The sequence below is a fragment of the Neofelis nebulosa genome, chromosome 18, assembly GCF_028018385.1.
Source record: "Neofelis nebulosa isolate mNeoNeb1 chromosome 18, mNeoNeb1.pri, whole genome shotgun sequence".
In the NCBI taxonomy this organism is placed as follows: domain Eukaryota; kingdom Metazoa; phylum Chordata; class Mammalia; order Carnivora; family Felidae; genus Neofelis; species Neofelis nebulosa.
This window is the reverse complement of record NC_080799.1, coordinates 769,152-788,294: the sequence shown is the minus strand read 5'-3', so window position 1 is coordinate 788,294 and position 19,143 is coordinate 769,152. Positions and strand designations below refer to the sequence as shown.

General features: G+C 62.0%; 2 protein-coding genes across 7 annotated transcripts in view; one reads left to right on the top strand and one right to left on the bottom strand.

Moving 5' to 3' along the window:
- The window catches only part of C18H7orf50 (chromosome 18 C7orf50 homolog), a 110,580-nt gene that overhangs the window by 64,126 nt on the left and 27,311 nt on the right, over positions 1–19,143 (top strand). The window lies entirely within an intron of this gene.
- GPR146 (G protein-coupled receptor 146) lies at positions 358–17,500 on the bottom strand. 6 transcript variants are annotated; one of them, XM_058711023.1, is made up of 4 exons: positions 17,409–17,500; positions 16,093–16,188; positions 3,516–6,036; positions 1,880–3,046 (listed from the first exon to the last, which is right to left on the bottom strand). In XM_058711023.1, exons 2-3 carry the CDS (start codon positions 16,093–16,095, stop codon positions 5,026–5,028), a joined length of 1,014 nt encoding a protein of 337 aa, XP_058567006.1. In that variant the 5' UTR covers positions 16,096–16,188; positions 17,409–17,500; the 3' UTR covers positions 1,880–3,046; positions 3,516–5,025. The 6 variants fall into 6 exon arrangements, with proteins under 6 accessions (XP_058567004.1, XP_058567006.1, XP_058567005.1 ...); XM_058711022.1 differs by having other exon boundaries at positions 16,073–16,188; positions 17,409–17,499; XM_058711021.1 differs by lacking the exons at positions 1,880–3,046; positions 16,093–16,188; positions 17,409–17,500 and adding exons at positions 358–902; positions 13,346–13,375.

The window sequence follows — 19,143 nt, the reverse complement described above, 5'->3', positions numbered from 1 at the left end:
CGGTCAGGGTTCTGTGGCCGGCGCCCAGCTGCCCTGCAGGGCGAAGCTCTGCCGGCGGCCACTAGGTGGCGCCCCGCACACACGCCTGCGCTCCCAGCTGCAGAGCGGGTGGGAGTCCCGTGTTCCCTGCGGGAACGTAGAAACGTACCGCGCTCCGACTTCACAGCATTTCGGACGGTAGCATCGTTTCCTCCGTTCGCGTGATGTTGGTGGCACACGGGCCCGCAAGAGCCTCCCGGGAAGCGGTTTTCAAATACCGGGAGGAGGGGCGATAATGTCATAGCCGCTCAACAAATGCTTTTTCCCCTTTTTGCTTTTTCTGTCTTACACACGTACGGAATGAGGCAAATCGTAAAATTCTTTGCGCCTCGCGTTCTTTATTAACATAAGATGGGTAAATTCGGATTCTTTCATTCCCAGAGACTCACTGTTCATTACTCAGATTTACTCGCCGTGTGCACGGCACGCTCCCCTCTTGCCCGGGGGGACGAGGCCCTCCCACACGGAGCCGCTGGGGCCACTCAGTTCTGTCCTCGGCCCTCGGGACGCGTCAGCAGTTGTCAAGTGTCTGTTCTCGGGAAAGAACGTTTGCCAGACTTGGGGGGCTGTCTTCACGGGGTTCGGGGTGCGCCCCGCCCTGCCCGAGGGAGCGTGCAGGTACACGCTGCTGCTGTGCCACTGCAACAGAGGAGTAACGAAAAGTGGCGGGCCCCGTGTCACCAGGGGAAATAGGCTAAGTCCCGTGCCGGTTTCTGCTACACGTCATACACCCCTGGAAATACACATTTTGAGAATTCCGAAGGTGGGTGATGTGTGTCAAGTGACTTAAGTCTTCAAACGTGTGGGTTTTTCTTCAGCAGGATCTGTGATTTACGTAGAACTCGAGGCAAACGGTACAACCTCTGGAAGAGACGCAACAGATGAGAAATGAAAAATTCCCCCAGTTTTCCAGCTGACTTTAAATCCAAGCACTTCACTTGCAATTTAGCTTCTTAATCATTTTCTCCAGGTCTGTCCTTTATCACGTGCTTTCCATGAAGGCCTGGGGGTCTGTCTTACCGATGCATCTGCCAGTTAGCAGGAGATCTGGTTTCCCGTGATAAATTTTATAACCTTCGTGAAGCAAACCTAAAATTAAATTCACCTTCTGGAATCTTAAATAAGCACGACAAGGTAGATGAGTTGTTGTGATTAGCAAAATTAAGATTAACTTAAAAAGTATAATACGAGGGACTGATAACAAAATTAATGGCCTTGGAACATAGACTTCCACTGGGAGACATCGAGATGGGTGAGTTAAAAAAATACACGTGTAACACGTCGGATCACGTTCACAGTCTACTGGAGCCTTTCCCGACCGACTCCTCATTCTTCTCTCAGCTCAGCATTCTTTCCATGTCTTGGGCCACGTGGCAGGAGCGCTGGAGGCAGCGTCCAGTCGCCCCAGATCCAGCCCAGGTGCCTGTGGATGGACAAAAGCCATGTGGGAAGCACGTGGGGCTGGTGGCGGAGGCGTCCCCAGTGAGGAGAAGAGCAGAGAGGCCAGTCGAGCCGTGAGACCCGGGATGCCGCGAAAGCAGCGGACGGGTCTCCGTGAGACGCCCAGCCTGCCACCCGTCCCCGGGGGCCCTCTGTCACCGGCACGGGTGGGACCCACTCAGGCCTCCGGAGGTCACCAGAAACAAGCCAGGCTGCAACCAAAGCCACTGGGAAAGTGAAAACAAGACCGTGATTTTCGGCCCCTTTTCTGTTCGGGGGAGCCCAGCTGGGGTGAGGGACTCCGGGGCTGTGGGCGGAGACCCACGTGGCTCTCGGCTCTGTGCCCCTGGGATCTCCCTCTTCTCCTAGGAGCTCTTTCTAGAGCAAAGAGCAGAACAGATGAGCGAGGAAAAGGGTCTTTTTATTTGAAATAGCACTGCCACCCCAAACCAGCCCACTCGCCGGGTCCCGTGTCCCCTAAGAACGGTGCTGGCTTCCCGACCCAAGAGCCTGCCCGTGTGTGGTGGACCTGGGACTGCCCCTGGCCCCAGCCCCGCCCACCCGCCGTGAGAGGACGAGGACTGAGACTCCGTGGTAGCAGGTGTGTGTGAGGTCAGAGGCCCCACGGCTGCAATGCCGGGCACTCTGCAACCCGCCGTTCGCTCGGCCAACACGAGAGTTCCCCAGTGGAGCTGGGGCCGCGGGACCCCCCCGCCGTGCAGCCCACAGCTTGAGGAGCGGAGGGGGTCGGGTCTGAGACTTTCAGGACTGGGGGAAACCCTGCAGCAGAGGGGCGCTGCGCCCTTCAGTAGAACTAGCACGTTCACGGACAGAGGCAACCCAGAAACTTCTCTAATTCTGCCCCTGATTTACTGGCCAGGAAGTAGATTAGGCCCCACCTGTCCAGAATTTCACAGCTACCAGGGGCGAGTCAGACCAGGACCCTGGTGTCCAGTGTATTTTCATGCTTCTGCACAGGCAGACTCTGAACTCGGTCATCGCATCATCCCGGAGGGGATATATTCTGCAGACAGAAACATAATGGCAACCAAGTCATGGGCTAAATCTCCCGAGAGACCAGGGCCAAATGGAGCGATTTCCCTGAATGGAATGTGGCAAAACGCAAAGCCACACTTTGCCATCCTCGGCTCAGATGTGTCAGAGTTAAGTTTTCAGGTTCTCAAAAGTTAGTACGTTGATATCTCTGATAAGGGACTAATCTCCAAAATACGTAAAGCACTCCCACAACCCAGTAGCAAAATAAAACGTGATCACAAAGGATGAGAACAGGCATTTCTGCAAAGAACGCAGACGGCCAACGCGTATGTGAGAACGTGCTCAGCGGCACTCGTCAGAGGAGCGCGTCAGAGCCCCAGTGGGTGCTCCTCACGCCTGCTAGGGTGCCGCCACCAAGAGGACACTGAGCGCTGGCGAGGGAGTACGGGAAAGGGGTCCTCGTGCACCGCTGGTGGGGATGCGCACTGCTGCAGCCACTGTGAAAACAGTACAGATGTGCCTCAGAAGTCAAAAGCGGGTCTACTTATCCAGCGATCGCACTTCTGGGTATCTACCCAAAGGAAACAAAAGCACTGAGTCAGAATGGTGTCCGCACCCCCACGTTCACTGCAGCGTTATTCACAACAGACCAGACACAGAAGCAGCTGAGTGTCCCTTGACGGACAAGTGGATGAAGAAGAAGGGGGGGGGGGGGGGGCGGGTACACGCACCGCGGAATATTAGCCATAAATTGGCTGCATTTGCGAAATGAAATCTGGCCGTTTGCGACAACACGGACGGACCTGGAGAGCACTGTGCTAAGTGAGATAAGTCAAAGAGGAGTAGAACATGATCTCAGTGGTCAGGGGATCTGTAAGAAAAACAACCAAGGCCACGGAAACAGCGTGGATTGGTGGTTGCCGGGGCAGGGAGGAGAAACGGGTGAAGGGGGTCAGAAGGGAAAAATAAACAAATAAATAAATAAATACAGTGTATTGCTGAGCAGCGACAGAAAGCAACACATTTTTGGATGCACAAACCTAAACGCGGGTTGGAGTTCCCAAGCTGCCAGCCCCAGCCGCTCCCTGTCACCGTAACCCCGCAGGAAAGCGTAGGGTGACGTACGAATGAGATCTTACGGCGTGTGCATACTTCCGGCTGCTTTTGGCAAACGACCTACGTCCACCTGTTCTCTGCGTTTGCGCGCACACGGTTAACATGCTGTGTGTACTGCGTGTTACGGGGCCCTGTGGGGCCGGGCCAGTGCCCCGCAGTCACATTCACACTCATCTTTGCTCAGAAAAGCGCTCTCCTACCCCTTCAGCTCAACGTTTGCTACCAAGGGAATGTGCCGCAAACTTGACAAACAAATCTTCCTGTTTTTAGAGCTTTGTGGGTTTCAGAGGTGCAGTTAGGGGGCTGCAGGCCTGTGGTGCGTCGTGACGTCGGGGTGCAGGTGAGCGGATGGCGTTGAGGAGAGCAGGGGGCTTCTACTGCCACGGTTTTAGAGCAGGTGTTTACGGGACGCGGCGCGGAAGGATCCAGGCACGCGCCGCGTCTGGCGAAGCAGGCTGTTGTCGGGTGCAAGGTGGCAGTGGTGGCCCCACGCTCTGCCCCGGTGCCAGACCGGGCTCTGCCTTGCAGGCCTGTGTCTCCCAGGCGGTCCCTCCCAGCTTCTGTGTTAGGCTGGAAATCCTCACCGTGCTTTCCTCTCTCCGGTTTACTACTAGCGTGGGGTTTTGTGCACACTTTGGGGAGCTGGCTTCTACTGAAGACGGTTAGCTGAAGCCACCTGGGAGGGCAGCAGGGGTACCAGTTAAGGGCCCTCCGCCTAAGACCAGCCACGCTGCCGGCCCTGTCCTTCTGAAGCATTTGCACGCTGCCCGTGTGCGTGGCACGGCACGCGCCTCTCCCCGCCTCACCCCACCCGGCACGACCCTGCGGTAGCAGGAGCCCGCCCGTCCGTCCGTCCAACGGGAGCGCCCTTCGTGTTGCTTCCTTTGCTTTCAGGCTTTGGTGACTTCTGTCGAATCTCTTTATAAGCGCAAGTAAAGAGACAGAATCGGGTATTTTGCCGGCACAGAATACAAACACTGGATTTGGATTCTCCTGACTTCGTTCAGAGACCCAGGGTGGAGGCGGCCAGGCTGAGGACGCTATTGCGGGTGTGGCCCCGCACCACCGAGCAGCGCGTCCGCCCGAAGCAGGTGGGCAGGCAGCTGTTTTTCACGCCAGGCCCCTCCCGCCTTGGACCTCGCGGCCTTGGCCTAAGAGCGGCCTGTCTGGAAGCAGAAAACTTGGAGAGAACACGCCTCGTGCTGTTCTGGGTCCCGGCCTCAGTGACGTCCCGGGGAAGAGCGTGACAGGGCGGGCAGTGACAAAGTGCTGTGCATCCAGGTCAAGTGTCGGTCGCCTGTCTCCCAGGAGGGGGCCCGGACCGTGCCTCCGGGAAGTACACCGTTGACTGCCCGTCCGATGACCCCACCCGGGGCACTGGTGGCGGCCCCAGGACCCGCGCTCAGCGCGCGACCGCGACCCCAGCCGCCGGCTCTACGCCATCACCTGCTGTACCCCTGCTTGGTCCGGGGAGCAGCTCTGGCGCCCGCAGTGCATTTTCTTTATCAGCCGCCGGAGTTTGCCGGGGAAGTTTCTGTTGATGTAGCGGTAAAGGAGCGGCACCACAGAACTGCTGGAGAAGGCCAGGAATCTCGCCAGGTCCTTAGCGAAGAGCAGGATCCCCAGGTGGTGCCTGTCGACGGGCCTCCCCCGCAAGGCCAGCAGCGTGTGCCCCAGGAGGGTCAGGTAGTGAGGCGTCCAGAGCCCGAACTGCGTGCACACGGTGGCCACCAGGAGCCTGTGCACCGAGGGGTCCAGCCTCCCCGCGTCCTGGTCGAGCGGCGTGTCCTCCTTCCGGATCCTCGAGATGAGCGCGAGCGCGTAGAGCACGGCCAGGGCGGGGACCACGTAGCCGATGAACACCATGATGGCGTCCGCGGCCTGCGCGTCCCGCATCTTGGAACACTCGACGATCCTGGCGGCCACGTGGCTGCAGACGTAGAAGAGCAGGGAGGAGAAGCTGGTGAGCAGGGCCCCGCCCCAGACGAAGCCGCACACGTGTCGCGTGTTGTAGACGCTGGACATGTAGGTGCGAGGCAGCGCCCGCTCGATGTAGCAGTCGAGGCTGAGCAGGGCCGTGGAGTACATGGTCACCAGGGAGGAGACGTTGAACAGCACCAGCAGCGTGACGTGGGCCTCGCTGCCGAAGCCCCACAGGGCCCACCCGGAGGCGGTGGGGCCCAGCAGGTGCACGGGCGCCAGGGCGCTGAGCACCAGGCCCGCCACGGCCATGTTGACGAAGTAGACGTCAGGCATGGTCATGCTGCTCTGGTCGTGCAGGTTGACCAGGACGAGCAGGGCGTTGTAGCCCAGGCCGACGGGGACGCCGGCCACCAGGTAGAGCAGGGAGAAGACGGACAGGACCAGATGCATGTGCTGGCACAGCGGCTGGTCCTCCACGCCGCCCGTGCCGTTGAGCGGGCCGCAGCTCCACATGATGGCGGGCTGCGGGAGAAAGCAGCGGAAGGTTAGCCAGAGCCCCGGGCCCCGCCAGCCCCTCAGAGATGCGGAGGTGGTGCCCGAAGGAAGCCTCGCCCCTTAAGCTAGCAGGGCAAGGGCTAGAGACTGCGGGCCCTTCCGGAAAAACTCTGTCCCGAGCGTGCGTGTTCTGGGAGAGCCAAGTCGCTGTCCGTGGCTGCCCTAGGTCCTGAGCTGGGCCCGCAAGGTCACGATACTGCCGTGACCCTGACGGCCACGACGAGCCTCCCCGAGCCCGTTTCTAGAGAAATCTGAGCACTGGATGATGCGCCCGAGATCCCGCCGGGGAAGCCGCTTCAGGCAGCCTTCACGCTGCCTCCCGTCCTGGCTTCTCTCCACCATGCGGGGACACCCTGCAGGGCTCCCCACCCCCAGTCCTGGGCTCCCGTCCTGCCCCCCACCACCCAGTGGCTTTAAGCGAACCCCGTGACCACCTCCTTTTCAGCCTCTTTACTGAAAGGGGTTTTAGAAGGACAGGTGCCCGTGGCGCGGCACGCAGGGCCGTGATGCGTATGGGCCTTCCCACGAAGGGTGACCCTCCACAGCCTCCTGGGTGGGAACAGGAGGCTGCCACAGCCCTGCCCGGACCTTTCCCGGCGTGTGTGGGAATTGTGCGTCCGTCCGCCCTCCACACCTGTGTCTGAGGTCTGGTGGCCAGAGACCCGCCCCGTCTCTCCTGCCACCTGGGCTGCACCAGCACGCTGCGTCTCTGTCCCCGAGAGCGGGTGTGGGTGCACACGTGGGAGCAGGTCGCGGGCAGCTGCACAGGCTGGCAGGTGACAGGTGCGCCCTGAACGCAGCTGGGAGAGCAGGAGGCGCTAAGCCAGGCGGTGGGAGCCCCACCTGAGGAGGAGTGCGGAAGTGGGGGTGGCCACCGTGGGTGAGAGGCTCACGCCTTGGTGTCCACTGGGCCACCACGGGGCCCCGGTGATGGGGTTCCCTCGGAGGGAACCTTGTGCTGCGCCCCCCCGCCCCCCCTCCCCACTGGAGTGCAAACCAGTGGCCCGTGGTCTAGCACACGGGAGGCGTGGGTGTGCGGCTGGCCGGGAGGACCCACACGTGAGGAAAGAGCACACTCTTCACGCGTCACGGTCCTTTGGAGGAACACCTTCCGTGCAAAATGAATTTCGGCCCATCCTGATCTCCTACTCTCAGAATAAGAAATCCTCTCGGGCGAACACGTGCAGAGTGCACGTTTGTTTCCTGGGCGTAGGGGCTGAGGGTTCTGCCAGCCCTGTTGCTGTTGGTGCCGGACCCCAGCCCCTGCCCACACCTGCCGCTGCACTGCAGGCTGGAGCCTGGCGTGGGGGTCGGGTGGGGATCAGGCGGTGAACACAGACATCTACCTGCTGATTTCCCCCGAGGCAGTGAGCCAGTGGGGCGTCAGGGGGTTAACCAGGAAGTAAAGGGAGGTTGGGGGTCCCCACAACAGGAGTGCGCCTGCATCGGCTGTGATGGGCAGGTGGGCAGTCGGTGCGTGAGCTCCCGTTCAGGGACATCGAGTCGGTGGGAGTGTTTTGTAATTCTCGTGAATGCCGCCCAGCAGCCCGTCAGACCGGAGTGATGCTTGGGGTCGGGCCATTGCCGGGCGCCGGGCGCCGGGCTGGCCAGATTCTGCCCACACGTGCTGATTACATCACTTTTAGAAGTGTTCGCTGTAATCCACAGCATGGGTTGAGTCCCTAAATCTAGACCGCGCTCCTCAGCTTCTAGCCCTGGTGGGCACCCTGCACCCCAGGAACCGGATCCTGGGGTGCAGCGGGAGCACTGGGCTGCTGGCGTGTTCCTGGAACACCTGTGGTTCCTCAGGAAGCTTTGGTCTCCCAAAGCTGGGTGGTGGGGGGTCCTTTTTGTGTCATCTTTTAGCTGATTACACGGCTGGTTTCCACTCTCCTTCCTGAACTCATCCGGAGCTGGCTGTGGATGTTTAAGTGCGGTCTCCTCTCTGTTCTGGGCTCCTGCACGCCGAACCACGGCTCTGACCATAACCGGGGGACAGCGAACGGGGGCCCATGGCTGTGGAGAGCTTCTCCACCAGACTTCACAGGCCTCGAGTCCCCAGGAAACACCGCGCGTTCTTGTGGCCACTAGACGTTTCACATCCCAGTGCATCCGTCTCAGCCGTGGTCGGCCCACAGGCAGACCCCCTCTGGTCTGGCCCTGCCTGGCTCACCTCCTCCCCAAGGGCCCGTGGGGTCTGCCCGAGGTGTCGCACCTACTCTCGTGTACCGGCCTCCCTCCTCGTAAGGAGACCGAGACGTGGAGCCGCAGCCCCACGAAAGGAAGGGCCTTCCGCCATCTTTAAGACCGGCGTTGAACTCACACGGGGTAGTTGCTAGTGAGAAAGGCGGGCTCGCGCTCGGCGCCCAGGCCGGGACCCCAGGATTTGCGCTCGTGGTGTGACGAGCCCGTCCTTCCCTCCCGGTTCAGGTGTGGCGGGAGGGGGGGCGGGGGACACTCGGCACTCACCATTCAGGGCGTCCCCCCCCCCCGGCCCAGCCCCTCCCAGCCGCCTGTCCCCGGTGCAGCCATAGCGTAGCCTTCGGCGCAGGCTGCTTACCTTTATCCCGAGCCCCACGTTTCTGTGCGCCTGGACCGCAGACCCCGTCCGTGAGCAGCCAAGGACGCCGAGAGGATCCTGTTTCTCTGCCCCCCACCCCCACCCCACCCCACCCCACCCCCGGGAGCTTATCAGCCGCAGCCGTGCAGCGCTGGCTTCCTGCGCGGGCGCGTGTGCGCGCTCGGTGCCCAGTGTGGACGCACACTTGTTTTCCTCCAGTAAATCACTCGGTCTCTGCCTCCCTTGGCAGGCACGGCGGCCCCTCCCCAGCTCTGTTTACAGCCGGTTTCACGGAATGAGGGTTGTGCCTGGAAGGGCCGGCACCGTCGGATCAGGCTCCTGCCCTGCCGCTCCGGTTTCGGGAGCGCCCGCTTCCTCCCCACTCTGCGCCCCCGGCCCGCACTGGGTGGCGGGGCCGGTGCGATGAGGCTCGTCTGGAGCCCACGTGGCCGCTCCGGACACTCGGGGTGCTGGGCGTGTGCACGGACGAGTTCCTTTTTTCCCTCTGCGAGGAAGCTGGGTGGCCACTAAGGGCGGAACGCGGGCCTCCCTGAGAGTTACCCAGTCACCATGGAGAGGGGCCGTGGCCGCCTGCCCTGGGGCGTGGCCCCGAGAGCTCTCCGAAGCGGGCAGCGGTGGCTGAGGGCCAGGCTCGGGACCGGCAGGAAGAAGGGCGGGTGTCTTCTCGACGTCGCCGTGGAACACAGCCGGCCTGGAGCCTCCCGGCCGCGGGGTCAGAGCCGCGGCCCTGACTGCCCACGGCTGCCCCGTGGGGCCGCAGGAAGGGCCGCTGGCGGGCCGCCGCGCTGGGCTGAGGCTCCGTTCTTGGGCTCCGTTCTCGGGAAAGCCTCAGCCGGAACGCGGTCTGTTGAGAGCCTCCTTCCTAGTTCACGTGCTCGTGTGGCCCCAGCTCGCTTGTCGGAGGGGGCGCTGCGCGTGCATGGTTCCCACGTGGGTCAAGTACACGGGCGGCCGTGATCTGGATGCAGACGGTTCGCTTTCTCTAGGCCTGACGAGAGGCCTCGTCCTTTCGTTCCGGCAATCCTCCGGGGAGGCCAGCGGTGAGGAGCCGCCTTGTGTCACAAACGGGGCCGTCTGTCTGGCCTTTGCCGAAGCTCATCCCTGTCTTTGGGGGGGGAGTGGGAGAGGCGGAGGGTGCCACCGTCACGGAGGCTCCCGGACGGCCAAGCGCCTGCCTCGAGATGGGCTCGCCCGCGCCCTGTGCAGACAGAACGTGGGTCCCGGGGAGCACGGCTGCCAGCCGAGCCCGGGGTGTGGGCACGTGGCACGGTGGACGTGCTCAGGAGGCCAGAACTGCCGCGTGTCGTGGGCGGTGAGAACGAGCAGGACAGGCCAGTGAGAGAAACATGCTCAGGTCTTGGAGCCGGTGGCGCTCGTCACAGCATAGACGTTGTGGAGACCGTGGGGGTGGGGGGGGTGCCGCCCGGTCGGGGCCCGGCCCCGGTGCTGTTCCTCGGGGCCGCTGCCCGCCGCTCCGCACCTGGGAGCCCGCGGACGCCCCCACGCCCGACCCCTTCCCGGCCCTGCCTTTCTCTGGTCCCCGGTTCCTTGCGGTGACCCCACTTCCCTTTTGTGCACTCTGGTTTTGCAAGTCCAGGAACCCGGGAACAGAGACTTCCCCTCAGGCTGCCCGGGAAGCAGGCCAACCTGGGAACAATGGTTTGGCTCCCGCCCTCCCGCGCAGGCCTCAGACCACCTTTCCAGCTCGCCCGTTCTCGGTTCACTTCCTTCGGCGAAAGAGGAACCTGGGGCACAGCCGGCGGGGAGGCGGCCTCTCCAGGGCCGAGCAGGCCTGCGCTCCACTCTCCACCCGTTTTCATTTGGAAACCTGCCACGTTCTCCCCAAACGGCAGGGTTGACAAACCCAACTTCCAGGCCCTGCCACCTGCCGCAGCCCCTCAGCTGACGGTGTCAGGGTCAGCGGGGACCCCAGTGGGCCTCTCATCCAGGCTGGCTCTCCAAACAGGCCGGTACTGTCACCACACCTCCCCACTAGGACCCCTGGGCCCTTTCTTGCCGGAGCTCCCTGCTGCCTCCCTGGCCTGCTGTGTCCTTCCCGCCCCCACTCCCTCGGTGCCACTCTGCCTCTGCTGGCCCTGCCTCTAGCCTCCCAAAGCCTCTTCCAAGATTCCTTCAGGACCGACACCCCATCATGTCCATCCAGGTGCCCTGTCTGCACCCACAGCGATGGCTGTGCCCACGGACCGGCACCCAGGGCCCCCCGTGAGCCACCGCTCCTGCCAGCCCACCGTTTCACCACAGCTGAGCGCTGGGTCCGTCCCCGAACCTCTCCCCTCCTCCCAGGGTGGGTGTTCCAGGTCGGAGCCCCTTCCCGACCTCACGCCACTGGAGCCGAGAAGCACACGAAAAGCTGCGAACATCTTCCGAGAGCCCCCCCCCCCCCATCCCACCCCAGATCTCCACGCATCCTCAAGACCCCCGCCGAGATGGGTCTGCGCTTCTCTGCGGCGTCGTGAGCCCAGACCGCCAGCCGGCCTGGGTGCACAAAGCCAGGCCGCCCCTGGCACGTTGGCAGGAATGGGCGCAGCAGGACCGCCGGGCCCCCACCCTCTGCTGGTCCAGAAGCGGGCCTCGGTGGTGACAGGCCAGCGCAGGGCGGGGGCCGCAGGAGTGCTGTGCGCCAGTATCTGGGCCAGGCGGCAAAAGGGAGGCGCTCTCCAGGCCAGCGACCTGCTTGCGGCTGTCCAAGACAGACCAGGTTATGAGTTCATTCTGGCTTTTCCTGTAAAGGTGACTCACATACCCTCTCTCTCTCCGAGAGCTTTCTGCGTGTTTCGTTCTCTAATCACACTCAGAAGAAAGCCTCCGCACCATAAGGACTGGGCTGGCCTCTCCAGTGGCCACTCCCCTTCCCAGGCCTCTTCAAACGGCTTCGGGGCAGCACGGATCCAGGCCTGTGGGGCCAGTCGACAGGTGACCGAGGTGGGGGAGGGCAGAGGAAGCTGCCTGGTGGAAGCAGGCGCCGGGACTGGCCTGAGAGATGGCTGTACGAAGCCCCCCCCCCCCGCCCGGGGTGAGCCCTCAGCCGACCTGGACCATTACCGCAAACCCTTCGGCGGCTTGGCTGCGCATCCCAGAGGGGCGAGAGGTCACAAATGGCCTGTTCGTCCAGAAAAACCTGAGAGGACCCGGAGGCTGAGGGGGCACCCCTGCACGAGGCTGGCTGTGCGGCGGGAACCCTTCGGAGGGAACAAGGCTGTGCTCGACGCTCCAGCGTGGAGGGGTCGCCTCTGGGACCCATAGAGGAGAGCGAGGCCGAGGTCCACAAGGGCAGGGTTTCTTGGTCAAAGCTGGCATTCCATTTGTGGACTTGGTGCCACGCTTTGCCATCCGGGCCTCTCTGCGGGCTCACGGGGTGATCTCGGGCCAGCCTCTCAGAGTAATACGGTAGCCACCCCCGGCAGGGCAGGGGAGGCCTGACTAGCGCTTGTGGAGGATGGAGTGAGAGGCCACTGGGCGTGCAGGTGTCTGAGCGTTTCTAGGGACTTAGTTTCCGGAGCCCTCTGTCTCCCTGCATCCCCTGCAGAGGCCTGTGTGTCCTCAGCTGGGTGACAGTCATTTACTACAAATGCTCTCAGGTAGAAAAGAAAAGCCATTTACTTCCAAGACCACCTCTGGGCTTCAATAATTATTTTTCACGAAGGTGCTTTCCTGGACTTGCCATTTCCAGGCCCAGGAGGTGTCCCGGCTGCTCCTGGTCACGTGGGGGGGTCGCCCTCGAGCCGAGGGCCCCCCTGTGCTGGGTCAGGAGGTTCTTTGGCTGGACTGCCAGCTCAGCACATGAGTGTCCAAGGGCTGTCTGTCCCCCGCCTGGGGCACGAGCAGCTGGACAAGGCCAAGCGACTCACAGACCTGGAGGCCCTGACGGGGGGGATGGGGGTCTGGCACTGGCCTGGCGGCCCGTAGGCCCTGAACATGCCGCCTCTGCAGGGGTCACTCTGCAGACAACCGCGAGGCCCTGCTGCGAGAGCAGGTGCAGTCCCTGTGGCAGTGGTGGCCTAGCGTCCAGAGCAGCAGGGGTGGTGGCCGGGCCTGGGTGACGGAGGGGGACAGACGGGGACAGCACGGCGGGGCTGCAGGTAGGGTGCCTGAGGCAGGAGAGCACCGGTCCTCAATGCCTCTGCTTTCGGTCACTGCCCTGGCCAACTCCTGTCCCGCACGGGAGACTTTGCAGCGGGACCTCCACGGTACAGGAGGCCACTTACGCAGAGACTTGCGCCTTGCAGAGGGGGCTCAGTTAGTGCCCGTGACCTGGCTCAGCGAGCTCTCAGGACAGCCCTGTGGAGCCTCCGGGCTGAGGCTCTGCTCACCCGCCGTGTGGTGCCCGTTACACAGGTTCTGTGCTGCCTCAGTTTCCCCAGATTAGGAGCTCAGGTACGTGGAGCGAGACCGGGTGGGCCAGGGTGAGTCCCCAGTGTGGGGACGAGGAGGATCTGAGCCCGCACCCTCCTCCCCAGGCGCACTGGGTGCCCAGAACGCCAGTGCGTGAACCTGTGCTCCGAATCGATCACCTGAGACACGGCGAGAGGAAACCCACCGGGAGGGAGGTGTGAGCACGTGACCACCAGTCGCAGGCCCAGCGGGGCTGTCGGGGGACAGGAGCGAGTTCACAGGCTCTGCGGGCTGGGTTAGGGCTTTGGTGACACACGGCGATTTTCCTGGTGTTGCGCTCACATTCAACTGGGGCATAAGTAAGCGTGTGCTTCCCTCGCGTGCGCTCACGGCGTACAGACAAGCTGGGACGCAGGACGGCTCTGGTCCGTTCTTTTCCAGCCCTCCCTTAGGAGGACGCCGGAGAGGCCTCTCCGCAGCGACTGGCCCTCCTCTTCACTGCTGGCAAGGCCCACCCGCCGGTCAGGCGGCCTGTTAGAAGCATTTTGAGGCAAGACATGGGCGGCTTGCTTTCTGTGCCTTTTCAAAGACCGCATGATGGTATAAACCAGCCCGTCAAAACCGCACGTCTGTAAGCAAAGGGAATGCGCTTGGCTGAGGCGCACAGTGATCTCCGTGCAGACCGGGGCCAGGAGTGGGTCCAGGCAGCATGGGTGGGGGGTGGCTGGGCTGCTGCAGGGATGGGCAGGGGTCACGCCTGCTGGGAACCCTGCCTGCACGCGCACAGACCCGGCAGACGTGAAAAACCAGCAAAGAGGAGTCACGCCGTTGAAAGGTAGCTGAGCCCGTCTCTCTAAAACCTTACCTGGTTTCCTTGCTTTGTTGTCAGGAAATCCTGTCCTCTGGTGTGGGGCCCATCTGGGCCGGGCACCTGCCCCCCCACCCCCTGCCGGGGCCGGGCGGGGGTGAACACAGCTTCCCTCGTCCCTTGTCCACTGCTGTATGCACACACTGGTCCCTTGCCTAGACTGCCTTTCCTCGATTCTCCGTTCCTTTGTGAAGTGCTAACTCACTCCTGAAGTTTTATTTTGGCATCAACGCCCCGGGGAGCCCTCCCTGACTGCTGTCCCCACCCCCCAGCCAGTCCTGCTGAGAGCTCTCTGAGCTCTCTAAGCTCTCTGAACGGCAGGGGGGAGGGTGATTTGTGCCAGAAGTCTGGCTGGCTGGCTGGCTGGCTGGGGAGGAGGACCATTAGGTCACAGGCTCCTCCCCAAGGTGAGCACCAGAACCCCATGTAGGAGAAGGGACAGCAGAGAGTGGGAGAGCTTCTTGAGGGGGGCACAGGGCTGCGAGGCCCGGGCAGTGCACCCTGCTTGGGCGGACAGCCCGGCCGGGCTGATGGTCCTGTGGGTTGTTTCTATTTGACATAGACCCGCTGTGCACCGTGAGACTCAACTTCAGATGAATGTTCTAGAACAATCAGAATGCTTTGAAAATGCCTCCTGAATGTTTATTTCCTTTTGTAATAACGGGCAGAGGCTTCAGCTACAATTAACATCCAGCTGGCAGGAGCCAGACACTCCGGAAAGGCTGATGTTTTCATAGGTTTTCAATGCAGAGGGCTTGTACATACTGATTCCTATCGCAAACGCTGCGCCTTCCTGGGGTGTGATAAGAAGCTGTTCTTATACAGATGGGTTGTTTTGAATTTTATAGCTTTTTGCTTTTTACTGTTCTCAATTGCAGAGCAGTGAGTGGGCCAGGCAACCTGGCTGAGACGCATAAACAAAGAGCCGCCTCCCTCTCCCTGGAAGAGAGCAGGCTTGTCTGCCAGCTCAGGAAGGGCTGTGGGGGGCTGAGACCAGGCCGCCCGGTCCGGGCCAGCAGGGCGCCTGTACAGGCCACAGGCTTCCTTTCCCTGGAAGGAGATGGGACACACACTCTTTTGTCTATGGGAGCACTAGTTACTTGGGCTGTTTTGTTCCCTGACCGACTTGGTTTGTGGCTCATGCTCCTTCCAGGTACCCCAGGCCAGGGGGAAACACAGAGACTCGCTCAGAAATTCAAAGGCCTGAGAACAGACCAAGTCTCCCATTTCAGACTCTGGGCAGGCCTGGCACCCCATCTGGGTTCCCGACCTCCCCTAGCTATTAACTAGGTGTGCTCTTACCTGGGGGGGGGGGGGGGGGGGTTGCTCAGAGCCCCTCATCTGATCACCGCCTGCAGTCATTTCCGAGGGAGCAACCAGCTGGCTGTCTGTACTCAGAGTTGCTTCCTGGTGTGCTGGGTTCTAATTAAAACTGGGAAGCCCTTGGGCACGCCCCCCCCCCCCCCCGGCATGTATGGGAGGAAGGGGACCAGGCCAGGCCTGCTGGGGGACACACAGGACACCTGGCCCATTTCACCCTGTCCTGCTACTCCAGGACGTTCTGCTTGCACATGGGGCCCCCAGGGGACAGGACTCTGCTCCCCAGTGGTGCTTGGCATCTTGCCAAGTGCTTGGTGTCTTGGCATCTCCAGTTAGAGGGAAAACCAGCCTTTTTTCTTATCTAGACTGAGTCCTCTCCGCTCTTTGATGCCCAGGTGGTAATTTGGGTCCTAGGCCTGAGACCCCCGTGGGCACATTTGGCCTGACGCTGCCCAGTTATACAAGTGGCTTTAGGCTTTGAGCCAGCAGCAAGCAAGAGGAAATAACCAGGAAACACTGTTTAAGGAAGAAGGAGCACGGTTTTGTCACGCGCACTAACGTGGAGGAGCTCACCCCCCACCCCCCTGCTAGCAGCCCCCAAGACGTGGCCCTGCTATGTGGTTGGCTCCTTAAAGGCCAGGTGGCAGCTGTTTTCTCAGGATTCCAAATGACATCCCAGGGCCGTGGACGGGTGCGGCAGCCCCAGGACCCCCCCTCCCCCGGCCCCCGGAGGCAGCACGGCCCTCTTCCCACCTGTAAATCAAACAAGCGGATTTCCCAACAGCGATCTCGGCAAGGATGTCACTTTCTCGTTATGTAATAGGTACAGTCAGTCTTCACAGCCCACAGCCCACGTGACGACCCACATCAGGTGGACGTACCTTGGCTTCCATCAACCTACCATGCGCTCTGACTTGCGGGAACGCCAGGTCAACGCTGACAGTTACGTCCTGGCCTCGAGCCGCGTCCCTCTATCCCCTGGGTGTTTCCATCCTGACTGGAGAGGCAGGACACCGCATGGTCAGAGAGCGGCGTGTGGCCGCGGGCCACGGGCTTTCTGCTCTGGCCCAGCTTCCTGTGTCGAGGGGCCTGGTAAGCACTCCCCAAACACGAGCTCCAGGTTTTAGAAGCTAGGTATCGAGAGGCCTGCTTCGTTCGGGGAGATGGCAGAGGTTCTGTTCTGGAGAGCCGGGCCCCACAGCAGTTCCTTTAGGAGCTCTGCCGCGGGCCACGGACGGGGGCTGTACGCTGTGCGCGATTATTAATAGCGCCTCTGTTCGCTCCCAGCCGTGCCCCAGCTAGGCCCGGTGGGGACAGTGGAGGATCTGGTCACCGTGCATGAGCAGCCTGGGAACAGGGTCGGAGCCATTTTAGTCCTACTCTCGTGTTTGCAGAGGTCTGTGAAACCGGCTTCCAGCCTCCCGCTCCGCTGGCTGCTCAGCTTAAAGCTGGGAGATCTCAGAAGGGGGCCCCTCGGGTCAGGGGACATCAAATGCGCAGGCTCCCTCAGGCCCCCCCCAAGAGACGAGGCCCAGCCTCGAGACCAGAGCTGAGGTGTCCGTGGCAGCGCTTGCTGCCCGCAGAGCAGGTGGGTGTTCAAAGCCTGGGGGCCACTGCCTTCCTGGGAAGTTTTGCGGGAGCCTTTCCATACCCAGGGGAGTCACGTTTTCAGCAAGTGTCCGAGACAGTCAGCAACAGACTTGATAACTGCACTCAGACGTAGTTCCAGAACTTACTAAAAATTGTGTAATCACAAAGAGGAGGGAAGCTATAAGCACGGTCAGCCGTCAGCCTCCTTACCCTCTCACCCCCTCCCCCTCCCCGCAGGACACAGGAGGAACCCTCCACAGGTTAATGACCGCAGGGCGGCTGCCCGGTTAGCTCAGCGGGAGGGCTGCCCCAGGCTGGGGACAGCGCCCCCACCCCGCCCGCAAGTGGACCGGTGCCCCCAAACCTCTGGGGAACAACGCCTCCACCCCACAAGGGGACAGTGCCCCCAAACCCCTGGGAGACGGCGCCTCCAGCCCCCCCAGAGGACGGCAACCCCCCCCCCCCCTCCCCGCCCCAAGAGGACAGCGCCAGGGCGGGGCCGAGGCACCCGAAAGTCCCAGCGGAGCACTGGCCGTGCAGGGCCGCCACAGCCCGGGGCTCGCTGTCCGCGCGGGCCGAGCCCCCGAGCGTGCCCGCCGCTCGACCCCGCGTTGGGCGCCCACTCACCGGCTCGCTGGGCCGCGGGGCGGGCAGCTCCGGGCTCCGAGGCGGCGGGGCTCAAGGCGCGCACGCCGCGCGGGCCTGTGTACACACGTGACCGCCGCCCGCCCCGCCCCCGGCCGGCCCCGCCCCGCCCCCCGGGCTCGCGCCGCACTCCCGCCGCGCGGGGCGGGGGCGGGGCGGAGCACGTCCTGTGACCCGAGGTCAGCCGGGTGCGGGACGCGAACCCCGGGCGCTGCGATGGGCTCCCCCAAAGCGCTGGTGCTGGTCGTACCGCCGAGTCAGAACGCGCTCTAATCTGCGGGGGACAGCGCCCCCCCCTCCCTCCGAAGGCTGTAATCTGGTCCTTCCAGGCGCACCTGCACCTCCCCAAAGCGCGCCTGCTGTCTCCAAATTCACCCCTTGCTTCTGGTCGTAGGAATTTGCCAACGGAGCCCGAGCCGGCCACGGGAAGACACGGTGTACCGTCTGCAGCCGCATTAATTTCGTAGCTGTGGTCACGATTAAAAGTCGGGAGAGTTTAAAGAACAAGGAGGTTTACTTTGCTGTAATTAGTACCTTAGCGCCTTCTAATTTAATGAAGATCCGTGGTGTGACCGGGGGTTGAACGGGAGAGCGGTAGAGGCAGCATCCCAGTGCCGCCTGCTTGCTCAGGGCTCCACCCCGGGCCCGCCCGCCCCACAGCTCAGCTTCCTGACCACGGATTGGAGACGGAAGTTGGGGTCAGCTGGGGGACCAGACTCCCTGTGGCAAAAGGGCAGAGCAGAGTCCGGGTCACTTGTGGGCCCCACCGCCCGCTTGGCCCTGTCGTCATTGCCTTACCTCGCTTCTCCGCCCAACGCCAGAAGTGGGTTTATAGCAGAGAGCCGCCTGACAGCGGGCCACGCGTCCCCCAACGCCTAGACCAGCCACGGTCGTCCAGCACTCAGCTCAGACAGCTGGAGAGACCCCTCTTTGCCAGCTCCTGCCCTAGGCCCTCAGAACAGCCTTGGAAGGTTTTTACTTCCACGTTTTATCAGCTCTTAAGACATCATTAGTGCTACCCGTGCCGTTGTCTTATGAACCACTAAAAAGAAAACAACTTGCCACAATTAAGTTCTGACATTGCCGGTTATAAGAAGCATCCTGTTTTTAAAGGTGTTGAAATGAGAGAGAAAATGTGTTTTAGCAGCAGTGAAATGCAGGATTCCCATTTTAAGTTGCACTGAGGCTCAGAAAACTTAAGGAACCTGCCCAAGGTCACACAGCCCCTGGTGGGGTCAGGATGTGAACCCAGATGAGTTCTCTTACCAATGCACCCAAGTAAACGTTATCGCCCTCGTATGAGTGGCCTTGGCAGAATTCCTGGTCACAGTACCCGGGACGCCAGGTATAACGCAGTCTGCCCACAGGACAGGATGTTCTGCAGCCGTTTGCAACTGGGGAGAGCTGACATGTAGTGCCACCTAAGCCACTTAGCGTCAGGTCACCCACACTGCCTTCTCTGCAAAGAAGGCCTCTGCCAGGCATGCCAGCGGGGCCAGGAAGGACAGCACAGTGTCCGTGCATGTGTCAGGGCCATGCACCTGCAGCTGAGCCAAGGTCTGCACCTTCTAGCACTCTCTAGCTGGCTCACGTAAATCTCCCTCCGAGGGCGATAGCTTTGTGCCTTGTTGGCAGCTGCTCCCTGACTGTTCTGGCCGATTCCTGTGCCAGAGCCGGATGTCTGTGGGGACAGCACCACCGTCCTGGGCGGACGGAG